Source organism: Dama dama, chromosome 9 (assembly GCF_033118175.1).
Source record: "Dama dama isolate Ldn47 chromosome 9, ASM3311817v1, whole genome shotgun sequence".
Taxonomy (NCBI): domain Eukaryota; kingdom Metazoa; phylum Chordata; class Mammalia; order Artiodactyla; family Cervidae; genus Dama; species Dama dama.
The window spans coordinates 95,935,525-95,949,289 of NC_083689.1; the positions used below are offsets into that span (position 1 = coordinate 95,935,525).

At 42.1% G+C, this 13,765-nt stretch overlaps 1 protein-coding gene across 1 annotated transcript in view; it reads left to right on the plus strand.

Moving 5' to 3' along the window:
* The window catches only part of RHOBTB3 (Rho related BTB domain containing 3), a 59,532-nt gene that overhangs the window by 21,198 nt on the left and 24,569 nt on the right, over positions 1-13,765 (plus strand). Inside the window, exons 6-7 of the mRNA XM_061152045.1 lie at positions 2,198-2,563; positions 12,500-12,612. Of these exons, the coding sequence (XP_061008028.1) occupies positions 2,198-2,563; positions 12,500-12,612 (479 nt within the window). The remainder of the gene's footprint in view (positions 1-2,197; positions 2,564-12,499; positions 12,613-13,765) is intronic.

Here is a 13,765-nt window from a genome sequence, read left to right on the forward strand (position 1 = left end):
GGACTATTGTCTTAAAAACTTGAACCTACAGATCCTTGTAAGAATGGTGTGTGTGGTAGAGAGCTGCTCTAAATTACAGTCCAGTGAGAAATAACCAGATATGATGCATGAACCTTGCATGGATCCGGGCTCCATAAAAACATCTAAAAGATGTTCTTGGGACAATTGGGTAAAATTTCATTATGGATGGGAAATTAGATGATACTATGGAATTACTGTTGATTTTCTTACATATGATAATAGTATTGTGTTTAGTAGAAGAAAGTCCTTGTTCTTAGGAGATAAATATGAATTATGAGTAAATATGAAAGTATTTAGAACTGAAGTATCCTGATGATTACAACTTACTTTTAAATGGTTTGTGAGTGAAGGAGAGAGGGAGAGAGAAAATTTAGAGATAAGACCAAGAAGGAAAGTGTTAATAATTAGAGAATTTAAGGGCAAGATATATGTGTGCTTATTGTATCATTCTTTGAACTTTTTAGCTGTTTGAAAATGTTCATGATATAGGGTTAGAAGAAAAAAATTAAAAATAAATTATATCAACTTACCAGAATTTATTGGATAATTTTGTAATAGCAGTGGTAAAATAGTACTCTGTTCAGATCAAGTAATTATGGATATTGTTTGTACTTGATAAGCATTTGGTGAATGAATGAATGACTGTACATGAACAAGCCAAGAGAGTGTAATTTTGTATGGGAAGTCAGTTCCAAAAATGTGGCAACACAGACTGTAAATTTGGCTTTGAGCTTTGTGATGTGCAGGGTGAAAGGGGTGAGGTGGTCTGTTATGTAGCAAACCCTGGGGCCTTAATTACTTCCTGGATGCAAAGATGAGTGGTGAATAGCCAAGTCAATGATACCATGCATAATTTCTTAGTTCTTGTTAACCAAGAAGAGAAAACATACCAGTTGCTCAGACAAGGCAAAATTCTTCAGGTCGTTTAGCACTACGACCTGCGGGTCTTCATTTGGGGCCACCAGGTGAGATGGTGGGCAGGTGCGCTCCTCCCATGGGAGAGCTGGGGCATACTGCTGATCGTAACTCAGGGTCCACACAAACCCGGTCGGCATGCACGTTTGTTCTGGTGCTGACTTCGGAAGACCGATCCCGGGCTTTGGGGCACACGGTTTCTATAAACTGTTCTCAGACTGTCCGGGTCTATAGGGTGCCTCTGGTGATGGAGAGAAGAGGATGGATAGGGTACAGGGCAGAAGGAGCCTGGCCCCCAGCTTCTTGTTGTCCAGTTTGTAGACTGGAGTTTTGCTTTAGAATAAAGAATTATTTTTATTCCTGAAGAAGGCTGAATTGTACTGAATTGTACTGAATTGAACTGTACAATTGGGTGATTGTATATCCTTCAGACAAACCTTCACAGGTCACGTTTTCCTGGGCATAGCTTTAGATGAAAATTAGCAGACCGTTCACATTTAGAGTCTATGATGAGGACCTGGGCTGTGGTTCTCTGGGCCGATGTTCTAAATTGATGGAGGCTACTCTAATTTTGTTAGTGATCAAGCTAGAGAATGGAAGGTTGCATCCCCTTGTGGAAATCATGGAGCCTGGCCAGCAATCCCCCTGACGTGTGCCGAGAGGAAGAAGCTGGTGGTGGGGCGGCATAGTGTTTTACTAGAAGGGAAAGACAAACTTTTAGCATCAGAATGAAATGGTCAAGATGGTTTTAAACCATCGAGTCCAAGACTGAACCCTGGCTTTTGAGAGGCTGCAGTTTTAACAATTCATTCCTCTTGTCTTCAGTCATTCCGGGAGGAAAACAACTTTAGATGTGAGGTTGGACTCTTCAGAACTCCCTTAGAAATTTCTTTGTGTTTTTTATCAGGTGAAGAATGATGACAGCCAACATACTTAAAATCCAGTATTTGGAGAAATGTTTCATGTGGGGGCGCACATAGCGAGAAATGCTCTTTGTGGCATTGGTACATGTTTCATTTGTACCATAAAAAGTAAATACAGTATTTCTGTGTATCTGTGTCATTTCTGGATAGTTTATAATGAGAGGAAGCTATAGAAAAGGTGCTGTTTATCTGGGTCCAAAAAAGCCAAATATTGGCAACTTCCTATGGTTCAACCTAATAATGTTAAAAGAAAAATTGTCTTGTTGTGTTTAAACCTGAAGGGATGGGGGTCTGTAGACCTAAAGAGCGGTTTGTTCTTATTTTCTGTCCTGAAACAGAGAAAATGCCCGTCCTGAAGGCTGAAGCGTCGCACTATAACGCCGACTTGAACAACCTGCTGCTCTGCTGCCAGTGTGTGGACGTGGTGTTTCACGGCCCAGACCTGGAGGCGGTGGCTGAGGCCCACAAGATCGTCCTCTGCGCCGTCAGCCATGTCTTCATGCTGCTCTTCAGCGTGAAGAGCCCCGCCGACATCCAGGATTCCAGCATCATCCAGACCACCCAGGATCTCTTCACTATAAACAGAGACCCTGCGTTTCCAGGTGCTAGCCAGGAGTCTCCGGGCAACCCACCCTTACGAGTCATCGTGAAAGACGCCTTCTTCTGTTCTTGCTTAGCGGACATCCTGCGCTTCATTTATTCAGGTACCTTGTCAGATGGTTCTGGTGCAGCCTCATACGCTTCTGAAATGAAGTATGCCCATGGTCTTCGTGTGTACCGGTTGGTTTTATCCTTCTCTTCTTCATACTATCTGAGGTGATGATTGTAAATGAAATAATATTTGCTTTATCCACAGGAATTGGTCCAAGCTTCCTCTCTCCTTACAAGTCTTGCCTTGGTTTTACATCTGCCTGTAGAGAGAATAACCTCTTTTCCTATTGAGCGAGTATGTTAGTATTTAAGTGTTAGTCACTCAGTTGTGTCCAACTCTTTGCGATCTCATGGACTGTAGCCCTCCAGGCTTCTCTGTCCATGGAATTCTCCAGGCAAGAATAATGGAGGGGGTAGCCATTCCCTTCTCCAGAGGATCTTCCTGACCTAGGGATTGAACCTGGGTCTTCTGCATTGATTCCTTACCGTCTGAGCCACTAGGGAAGCCGTTATATTTAAAAGAATATTCAAAATTCATTTTGAATATTCAGTATTCAAGAATTCATTGGTTCAACTTTAAAGAAATAAAAATCTTCAAATATATATGAAAATAAGTGTCTTTACTTATTCTTATTTGACTCAGATTTTGGAGGTAATTGAAGGGAGAAATTACCATGATCATTGCACTCAGTTTAGCATCTAGAAACAGTATCTAAAGTTAGTTCAGACTGATATCTAATTAACTTTGTGACTATTTCAAACTACTTTATTTACTTCTGTGCCCTTATCTTTATAAGATTCAGCTTATCAATTGCGTTTCTTCTTATCCTTTTAAAAGCTCAGTATAGCACATATATTCTAAAGATCAGACTTTTTAATTTGAGTTATTTTAACAGGGTGACTTCCTGAGTAACTCAACTGGTAAAGAATCCACCTGCAATGCAGGAGTCCTGGGTTCAATCCCTAGGTTGGGAAGATTCCCTGGAGGAGGGCATGGCCACCCACTCCAGTATTCTTGCCTGGAGAATCCCTATGGACAGAGGAGCCTGGGGGGCTACAGTCCATGGGGTCACAAATAATCAGACACGACTGAGTACCTGAGCACAGCATTTTAGCAGATAAATTGGATACTCACATTTAAGTGTCCTATTTAAGAACAGAAAAGAATGGATGTAAAGTGATTTTTAAAGTAAGCATCTAAGTACACATTTTCTGAAGATTTCTCTCTTCTTTAATTTTCTTTTTCTGCCTGGAACCATGTGCTGATGAATTATTAGGTTAAGATTGCTAATTCTCTGGAACGTGTCTGGAGAAACATTTATAATCTGTTTTTCGACTTTAGAATTGCAGACTGATGAAATGTTTGCAAGTAGAGAAAAAGTATGACTTAGCATCAGAGATTTGCGTAGCCTTCCGTTCAAATGATTGATGATAAGATTTTTCTTTTTCTCATTGGAGTTGTGTTTAGTTTTGCAAGTTAAGAAGTTAATGGTTGTGAAAAATACAGTTGTAGCATGCAGATTTAAGTGGATTGAAAATACATGTATTGGAGTTGAATGTGGTGATATAAATCTTAAATCCATTAAGTGAATATTTGCTTGGACTATTGCACCCCTACAGAGCATACCAGCATAGTCAGTGCCTTCGGTATGGCAGCCTGTCTGTAAGGGTAGGCTGAACTAATGAGTAGACTCTAGGAGCTGTGAATCATTATGTGAACAAATCAGATAAGCTAGAGACTTCATTTAGTACAACAGATTTTTATGTTTAAACTTAGAATCTCACAGCTCAGAATTAGGACTAATTTTGAAAAGCCAAAATGTTTACACGTTCGAAGAAAAAAAATGTCTTTAATGATATGTCAGAGAACCATGATGGAAGTGTTTGTTTTTTTTTTTTTTTTCAATGAGTCTGCTGTTGAAGTCATGAATTATTCAGCGTGTTTCCCACAGTATCCATTAAATACTTTCAAAAGCACATGAACACTTTGAGGTCAGTTCTGTCCTCTTTAATATGGTAGCAATAAAATAACTAAAAGTATGTCCAGTGACAGAACCTGCTTATTTTTCTCCTAGGGAGTAATTTTTTTTTAAACTGTAAAATTCATACATGCAGATGGAAAAAGGGGGGAGAGAAAAGAAGAAAGTTCTCACTCCCTAGTACCCTTCCCCAGAGTTGACTACCTATTATAAGTCGTTCATGTATTCACACTCTAATGCTTTCTGAGAGAAATGAATATGTTGAGAAACTTGCACTAATGCAAATGTAACCTTTGGTGACTGCTTTTTTCTGGGAACCACAGGTAGTGTCCATGGGTGGAGCATGGAGTGGGAGGTGATGGCTGGAAGGAGATGAGGCTGGCAGGGCCCGCGGTTCTGAGAAGCTGTTCTAGAGCTTTATGCATGATCAAACTGGGCTTTGGAAAGATCCTCTCTAGTGATGGTGGGAAGGTGGAAGAGCAGGCAAGACAGGAATGCAGTCAGGAGGCACTGTTATTCTGGAGCTCAGCCTAAGGACGGCCAACATTCTAAAAATAGGTGGTTGGTCTTGCAGCCTCTCTATCACCTGTATCAGTACTCTTCAAACCTTAAAGTACCTGCCAGTCACCTGGTGACCTTGTTAATACACAGATTCTGATTTGGTGGGCCCTGGTGGGGCATCAGTTCAGTTCAGTTGCTCAGTCACGTCCGACTCTTTGCGACCCCATGGATTGCAGCACACCAGGCCTCCCTGTCCATCACCAACTCCTGGACCTTGCTCAAACTCATGTCCATTGAGTCGATCATGCTGTCCAACTATCTCATCCTCTGTGGTCCCCTTCTCCTCCTGCCTTCAATCTTTCCCAGCACTGGGGTCTTTTCCAGTGAGTCACTTCTTCAAATCAGGTGCCCAAAGTATTAGAGCTTCAGCTTCAGCATCAGTCCTTCCAATGAACATTTAGAACTGATTTCTTTTAGGATTGACTGGTTTGATCTCCTTGCTGTCCAAGGGACTCTCAAGAGCCTTCTCCAACACCACAATTCAGAAGAATCAATTCTTTGGTGCTGAGCTTTCTTTATGGTCCAACTCTCACATCTGTATGTGACTACTGGGAAAACCACAGCTTTGACTAGACGGACCTTTGTCGGTAAAGTAATGTCTCTGCTTTTTAATATGCTGTCTAGGTTGGTCATAGCTTTTATTCCAGGGAGCAAGCTGAATTTCATGACTGCAGTAACCATCCACCGTGATTGTGGAGCCCAGGAAAATAAAGTCTGTCACTGTTTCCACTTTTTCCCCATCTATTTGCCATCTGGGACCAGATGCCATGATCTTAGTTTTTTGAATGTTGAGTTTTAGGCCAAGTTTTTCACTCTTCTCTTTCACTTTCATCCAGAGGCTCTTTAATTTTTCTTCACTTTCTGCCATCAGGGTGGTGTCATCTGCGTATCTGAGGTTATTGATATTTCTCCCTGCAGTCTTGCTTCTAGCTTGTGCTTCATCCAGTCCAGCGTTTCACATGATGTGCTCTACATATAAGTCAAATTAGCAGGGTGACAATATACAGCCTTGACATACTCCTTTCCCTATTTAGAACCAGTTTGCTGTTCCATGTCTGGTTCTAACTGTTTCTTCTTGACCTGCATAGAGATTTCTCAGGAGGCAGGTCAGGTGGTCTGGTATTTCCGTCTCTTTAAGAATTTTCCACAGATTGTTGTAATCCACACAGTCAAAGGCTTTAGTGTAGTCAGTGAAGCAGAAGTAGATGTTTTTCTGGAACTCTCTTGCTTTTTCGGTGATCCAACAGATGTTGGCAGTTTGATCTCTGGTACCTCTGCCTATTCTAAATCCAGCTTGAACATCTGGAAGTTCTTGGTTCATGTACTGTTGAAGTCTGGCTTGGAGAATTTTGAGCATTACTTTGCTAGCGTGTGAGATGAGTGCAATTGTGTGGTAATTTGAACATTCTTAGGCATTGCCTTTCTTTGGGATTGGAATGAAAAGTGACCTTTTCCAGTCCTGTGGCCACTGCTGAGTGTTCCAAATTTGCTGGCATATTGAGTGCAGCACTTTCACAGCATCATCTTTGAGGATTTGAAATAGCTCAACTGGAATTCCATCACCTCCACTAGCTCTGTTTGTAGTGATATTTCCTAAGGCCCACTTGAGTTTGCATTCCAGGATGTCTGGCTCTAGGTGAGTGATCACACCATCGTGGTTATCTGGTAAGACCTTTTTTGTATAGTTCTTCTGTGTGTTCTTGCCACCTCTTCTTAATATCTTCTGCTTCTGTTAGGTCCATACCATTTCTGTCCTTTATTGAGCCCATCTTTGCTGGAATGTTCTCTTGGTATGTCTAATTTTCTTGAAGAGATCTCTAGTCTTTCCCATTCTACTATTTTCCCTCTATTTCTTTGCACTGATCACTGAGGAAGGCTTTCTTATCTCTCCTTGCTGTTCTTTGGAACTCTGCGTTCAGGTGGGTGTATCTTTCCTTTTCTCCTTTGCCTTTCGCTTCTCTTCTTTTCTCAGCTTTTGTAAGGCCTCCTCAGACAGCCCTTTTGCCTTTTTTGCATTTCTTCTTCTCGGGGATGGTTTTGATCACCGCCTCCTGGACAGGGTGACAAGCGTCCGTCCGTCGTTCTTGGCGGGCGCTCTGTCTGTCAGCTCTGATCCCCTGAATGCATGAGGGTCTGCACTGCCGGTGGTCTCCAGGCAGTGCCGACGCTTTGTACCACAGGCTGCTGCAGCACCTGCTCTGGGAAGAAGTGGGACCACCAGCCACAGCCAGGGGCTGAGGGCCCGGAATTCCACCCCGAGGCCCTGAAGAGGAGCCCAGTGATTGGTGTGAGGGCACGGGATCAGAGTGGGACGCCTGCCAGGCTGACTGATACAGCACAGCGCTCTCTGGAGCGGGGGCTGTCCATGCGTTCTTGCACCCCCTGCCTGAAGTTGAGGAAAGTCCATGCTTCGTGGTTGGGTGGAAACCAAGTGAGCCTGGCAACGGTGACTAGAAGCCAGAGGTGCGTGATGACGGGGAGCTTGCTGAGCTGCAAACCCCCCACCAGTTCAGGGCCTGGACTTCCTAGTCTGACACTTAGCTGTTGCCTTTCTGCTCTGAACTTTGTTTGCATGTGACTCAGTCAAGAGGTAGAGCCAGGTACACACTGGCCACAGGCCACTGACCTGGGGCTGCAGGGAGACCTGGATGTGGGTTGAGGTAAAAGGAAAATAAATGCTGCAGCAGGTGCCTAATAATTATTCTTTAATTATTTACTCGGTATAACCTCAGACTCAGGCAAAAGTGATACTGTTCACTGTGTTTAAAAAGACTACCATCCCAGCAAAATACAATTAATTGAGAAGAAAAATCAACCAGATTCCCGATCTCAAATGTCTAAACGTTTTCTGATGTTTTGTTTTTGCCCTTTGATCTTTTCCTGGTGCATAGGTTGCTTATTTAAAAAAATATTTTTTAATTAAAGCAAACTAAAATTTGAAACCTAATTTTTTATTTTCCTCAGAAACTTAAAGAGGCTGGGCTTGTGTATTTTCTGTTTGTTTGTCTTATTGTTGTCAAACATCTAACAACTTTTGAACAGAGCACAAGTCTTAAGACCCAGTTTCGCACTGGTTTCCTCCTTGCAGCCCAGGCCTTGCTGCGGGTCGTGTTGGGAACCGTGGAAGACAGGAGCTGGTTGTGCTCACGTCATTTGGACCGGGAGGTAGAGGTAGAACCCGTGACAGGGTGTGCCCTGGAATGTTTGCCCTGAGCAAACATGGGCTGAAAAACCCTATTAAACCTGTCTCCTCCTTTAAAAAAAAAAAAAAAAAAAATGAACCAAATGACAGAAAATGTCTCCATTCTTTTTAAAATTAAAAAAAATTTTTTTTTATAATTTTCTTTTAACCTTTAGGAATTTGAAATGTTGTAGATATCGTGTCTACCATGGACATTTGAGTTGTGTATTTAGAAAGGGCCTTTTAATACTCTGGTTAACACTTTACCCCTGTAATGAAGGCCTCTGTTCATTTTCATATTCAAATTTCTGAGCAGACACAGTGAAAGTGCATATGTTAATCTCCTCTTGGATAGCTGCTAACATTGCATAATGTCTGAGTACTTCATGACCACCACTGATATTGCGTGTGCATGTTCAGTGGTGCCCGACTCTTTGCGACCCCATGAACTGGAGCCCGCCAGGCTCCTCTGTCCATGGGATTTTCCAGGCAAGAATACTGGAGTGGGCTGCCATTTCTTTCCCCAGGGGATCTTCCCTACCCAGGGATCAAACCCATGTCTCTTGGGTTTTCTTCATTGGCAGGTGGATTCTTTACCACTGAAAGAGGAATAATCTGAAAAGTGAGGCCAGCAGTTTCCTGGTCTTGAGGAGTAATCCTTAAATGGCATACAATTGTAACATTCTTACAATACTCTGTACAGCCTTTATGCTGGCAAATTCCTGAGTCACAGGATCTCAGATGGATAGCAATTGAAATCTTTGTAAGAGCATCAAGAATTTAACCTTGAGCTCTTCCTGCCACAGATGGCCCTTAGAATTTCACATCACTTATTGAAATGCTGCCAGGATAAATGAATATGTGGAAATGAGCGTAGTATTCTCCAGCTCTTGAAATTATTCTGTGATGTGCTCTTTTCTGCAATGCGTAAAAGAACAGTTGAATACACATAGGTAGATCATGCTCTCTCAGACTAAGTAAATAAGTGCTCTAAGAAGTTAAAGAAGATCACAGTCAGTTACGTAGGGTGACATCTAGAGCTCTGCTGGAACATACAGTACCATGCCTATTGTTAGCAGTAGTGTATTGAGCACTTAACAGTATGTTGAGAAAATGGAACACATGTTAAATGTTATTGGGGCTTCCCTGGTTGCTCAGACTGTAAAGAATCTGCCTGAATGCGGAAGACCTGGGTTTGATCTCTGGATCGGAAAGATCCTCTGGAGAAGGGAATGGCTACCCACTCCAGTATTCTTGCCTGGAGAATCCCATGGGCAGAGGAGACTGGTGGGCTTCAGTCCATGGGGTCACAAAAGAGTCAGACATAGCTTAGTGCCTAATACTAAATGTTATTACCACAAAAGAAGAAAAAAAATCTCAGTCTGATTATTGCTTTATGAGGACCTAAGTGTCAAAGATGATTTGATTAGCATTTCTAATTATGAAAAGAAGCCAGTCATTAGAGTGCCCTTATAACTTAAACTTGCTCTTCTTTTCAGTTATTGGATCTTTCTGTGTCTGTTCTCCAGCAGATTGATATCCTGTAGGGATTTACCTGTTGCTAATCTTAATACACTTAGATTTGATGCATGTTTTCTTTCTGATACTCTTCTGAATGGAGATACCATGTAGGTGTTCTTCAGTTAATGTAACTTTACTTTTAAGAAACAATCCCTGTGCTCTCCTTTAACATGCGTGAGTATCGGTCACAACTACTTCCATGTGCTGTTTGCTGCGTGTCACCGACCCTGGGTTTTGATAGTGGATGAAATACCTAAAGGAAGAGCAATAGTCATCAGTACTCAACGGACACTAGAATTTCCTGGAGGCTTTTAAAATTGATGTCTGGGCCCCATCTCTGTCTGGGGATGGGACCTTCTCCACTGGTATTTTATAAAAGATCTTCCAGGTAAATGTAATACATAGCTAGGGGTGAGAATCACTGGCATAGAGTGAATTTTCTTGAACTGAGGTCCCTTGGCTTCTAAGGGATCCTTCTCTTTTATGTAGACTTCAATGGCTATGCGTGCATGGGAAATTTTCTGGAGCAGTGATCCAGAGAAATCATCAGATTGTGAAAAGAGTACGTGACTTGGAGTTAAAAATCACTCGTTAAGGAAGAGGAAAACAAAAAGCATGGGCTTGTTCTAGACTGTACGCCTTGGGGAATTTGAGGAGGGAGAAGAGCTAACAGTGAAGTCAAAGAAAGAGTGATGAAAGGTAAGAAGAGGCAGGGGTGCCCTGGAGCTAGCTAGCGCTGACGTAAGAGAGACAGTGTGAGACGTGTGAGAGACAGTGGTATTTACCTATTCCTAGGGATGTGTTCCGGAGAAGGCAATGGCACCCCACTCCAGTACACTTGCCTGGAAAATCCCATGGACGGAGGAGCCTGGTAGGCTGCAGTCCATGGGGTCGCTAAGAGTCGGACATGACTGAGTGACTTCACTTTCCTGTTTCACTTTCATGCATTGGAGAAGGAAATGGCAACCCACTCCAGTGTTCTTGCCTGGAGAATCCCAGGGACGGGGGAGCCTGGTGGGCTGCCGTCTATGGGGTCACACAGAGTCAGACACGACTGAAGCGACTTCGCAGCGGCAGCAAGGGTGTGTTCTGTGTTGTTGTATTGAACTTGGCCATGTTGGGAGCATGTACCCCACAGAGTAGCAAATGCCTCCTTCCCCGACCCCTCTCCCAGGATACACTGTAGTAGTCATGAAGGGCAGGTAAGAAGAAGTTGAAGACAGGCAGGGATGCCAGGTGCTGCAGGGCTTAGCTGTAAAGAGGCCTGAGAGCAACTGGACTGCCAATCTGATTCTAAAAGATTAGTTTTGGATCTCCTTGGTACAGCCTGGCGGCAATTGCCTAATCTCACTGGTTCAGTAAATGTTCATTCTGTGCCCTGTCCACTCCCCAGTATTCATGAAGGCACCTGGCAAAGTTCTGGCTACCTGAAGGGAAATACCAGAAGAGAAAGATCAAGAGCAAACAGAAAAGGATCTCACGTTACCCAGAGAAATAAATCAGCTAAATTCATGCCAGTCGTTAATGGCGAAGATAGAACTGGAACCTGGGTCTCCCAGCTGTGCCTACCCACTCTGTATCTTTTTGAGTTGCATTTTTAGGATTTAGGACTGTCTATAACGGAGAAGGCAATGGCACCCCACTCCAGTACTCTTGCCTGGAAAATCCCATGGACGGAGGAGCCTGGTGGGCTGCAGTCCATGGGTCGCTAAGAGTTGGACACGACTGAGCGACTTCACTTTCACTTTTCACTTTGATGCATTGGAGAAGGAAATGGCAACCCACTCCAGTGTTCTTGCCTGGAGGATCCCAGGGCTGGGGGAGCCTGGTGGGCTGCCGTCTATAGGGTTGCATAGAGTTGGACACGACTGAATCGACTAAGCAGCATAAGGGATGGGATGGATGGGGGTAGTCTCTATAGAAATGTACTGTGGAAACTTAGCAGCATTGATAGTAAGATTCACTTGATGCAGAAAAGGCCAATAGGGAGTAGGAAGGCTGGGTAGGAGACTGCTGTAGGCTAAAGAGAGAAGTGTTTGGGGGAAGGGGAGACGTTTTGCTGATCCTGGAATGGGAGACTTGTAAGACACAGAGGAAAGGGGGCCGATAGGAGTGAAGTGAACCGAGGAAGAGATGGCTTAAAAGTGGGTTGGTGTGAAAAGGGAGAGAGGGACTGGATGGGGTGATTTTTTTTTTTTTTTTTTTTAAATGTCACAGTTGTGTAGTTCTCCGGAATATTATCCAGCTCTCGTCTTCCGGTTGGTTCTGTAAGCACTGGCTATGGAACATCCTCATCTGACCCTGAGAGTGCGTGAAATCTTCTGAATGCATTCTGTTCCTTTGCGGATGGTAGTCACTGCCCTTCATGACTGGCATCATGGAATCCAGCCTTAGAAGGGACCAAATCCGCCTCTTACTCAGAGCAAGTAAATAAGTCGAGTGTTGGACCTCTTGTGATGGGAACTCGTGTCCTAGCTGCTGCTGTTATCATTAGCTGATCACCTGTTATAAAGAGCTGGCAGCTGTTCAGAAAGAAGACTCTAGCTTTTGAGCAATAACTTAGGTGAAGGCAGACTTTTTTTTTTAATGTGAAGGCTGTTTAAATGTTTTAGTATAATTACAGGAATATATGTTTGATAAATAAAAAGTAAAAGAAAATTTTAAAAAAGGAACATTGATACCCAGTAAAATATTTATCTTTCTTCCTGCTTTAACAAAAAATTCAATATATATTGATTTGTTTACAGGTGCCTTCCAGTGGGAAGAGTTAGAAGAAGATATCAGGAAGAAATTGAAAGATTCTGGAGATGTTTCAAATGTAATAGAGAAAGTTAAATGCATTTTAAAAACACCAGGAAAGGTAAATTAGTTTATTGTAAGTTACTTTAACTTTCTCTGAGTTTTAACTGCTATACTGAAGTGAATATACTAGGGCGTCATGAGGAAAGTCGATAATGTATTTTTTTTCCTTAAGTATACTTTTTGCTGTTTAAATGTTTTAAATATAAACACATGATTTCTTGCTATCTCTGATTTTAATTCATGTAAGAATTCAAATATGTATGCGTCATGTCTTTAAAATGTTGGTTTGTGAATTCTGTTCCCTGAGACGTTCCCCTGGGACACTGGGAATATGCAGTCTATGTTAAGAATGAAGGCTGTTGAATTTGCCTGGTTATAGTCAGGCTTATTGGAGACAATGCTTTCTCACTGCTCGCAGTTTCATTCCAAACAGTTTTCAAGGGCATGGCAGTTTCAGTGTGCGTCTTTTTCAAGAGTTTGGAGAAATCTCCTTGACTAGGTGGACAGCTGAGGATTTGTTTCTCATCCAGTATAGAGTTAAATGCATATGTTAGGTTCAAAGATTATGGTCATAAACTACTGCACATGAAAACTCTAGTAACTGAGATTTTGCAGTCTATGAGAGCCTTAAGAGTAAATTTATTCACTTTCAAGATGACTACATTATACAATTTAGCCAGAATCTTATTTCAGATTCTGTGATAAGCAAATCGACTACATTAGATAAAAAGATAAGTTGTGTGCAGTGCTTAGCAGAATAGAGGTTTATGTTAAATGTAAGAAAAATGATTATTTCTTTAATTTTTTATACAGATGACTGCCAATGCTATAACCTAAGTTTATTAACATTTTAAGTTAATGTTTCAAAACTGCACTAAGTTTTTATAAAGATTCCCAACTATTCTTTAAATTAAAAAATGAATTCTTTTTAAACAAAATATGGGATTAAGAGATAAGGCCATCCTTATCTTGTTTTAATAGCACATTGAAGCAGGTATACAGAAGCTGGCCACTTGTGCCGGTGTATGGCAGGGTGGTAGCTCTTACAGTCTAATTCAGCTAAATAATGCTTTTGTAGAAATGTGCATTGTAGACTTGCACTCTGCTTTTCAAAAGTTCTCTAGATGAACTTGCTCACAGACCAATGAAAATACACATATTCTCTTCAAACTTCTGCCCTCGCATTTTTTTTTCCCCCAAATTCAAGGAAT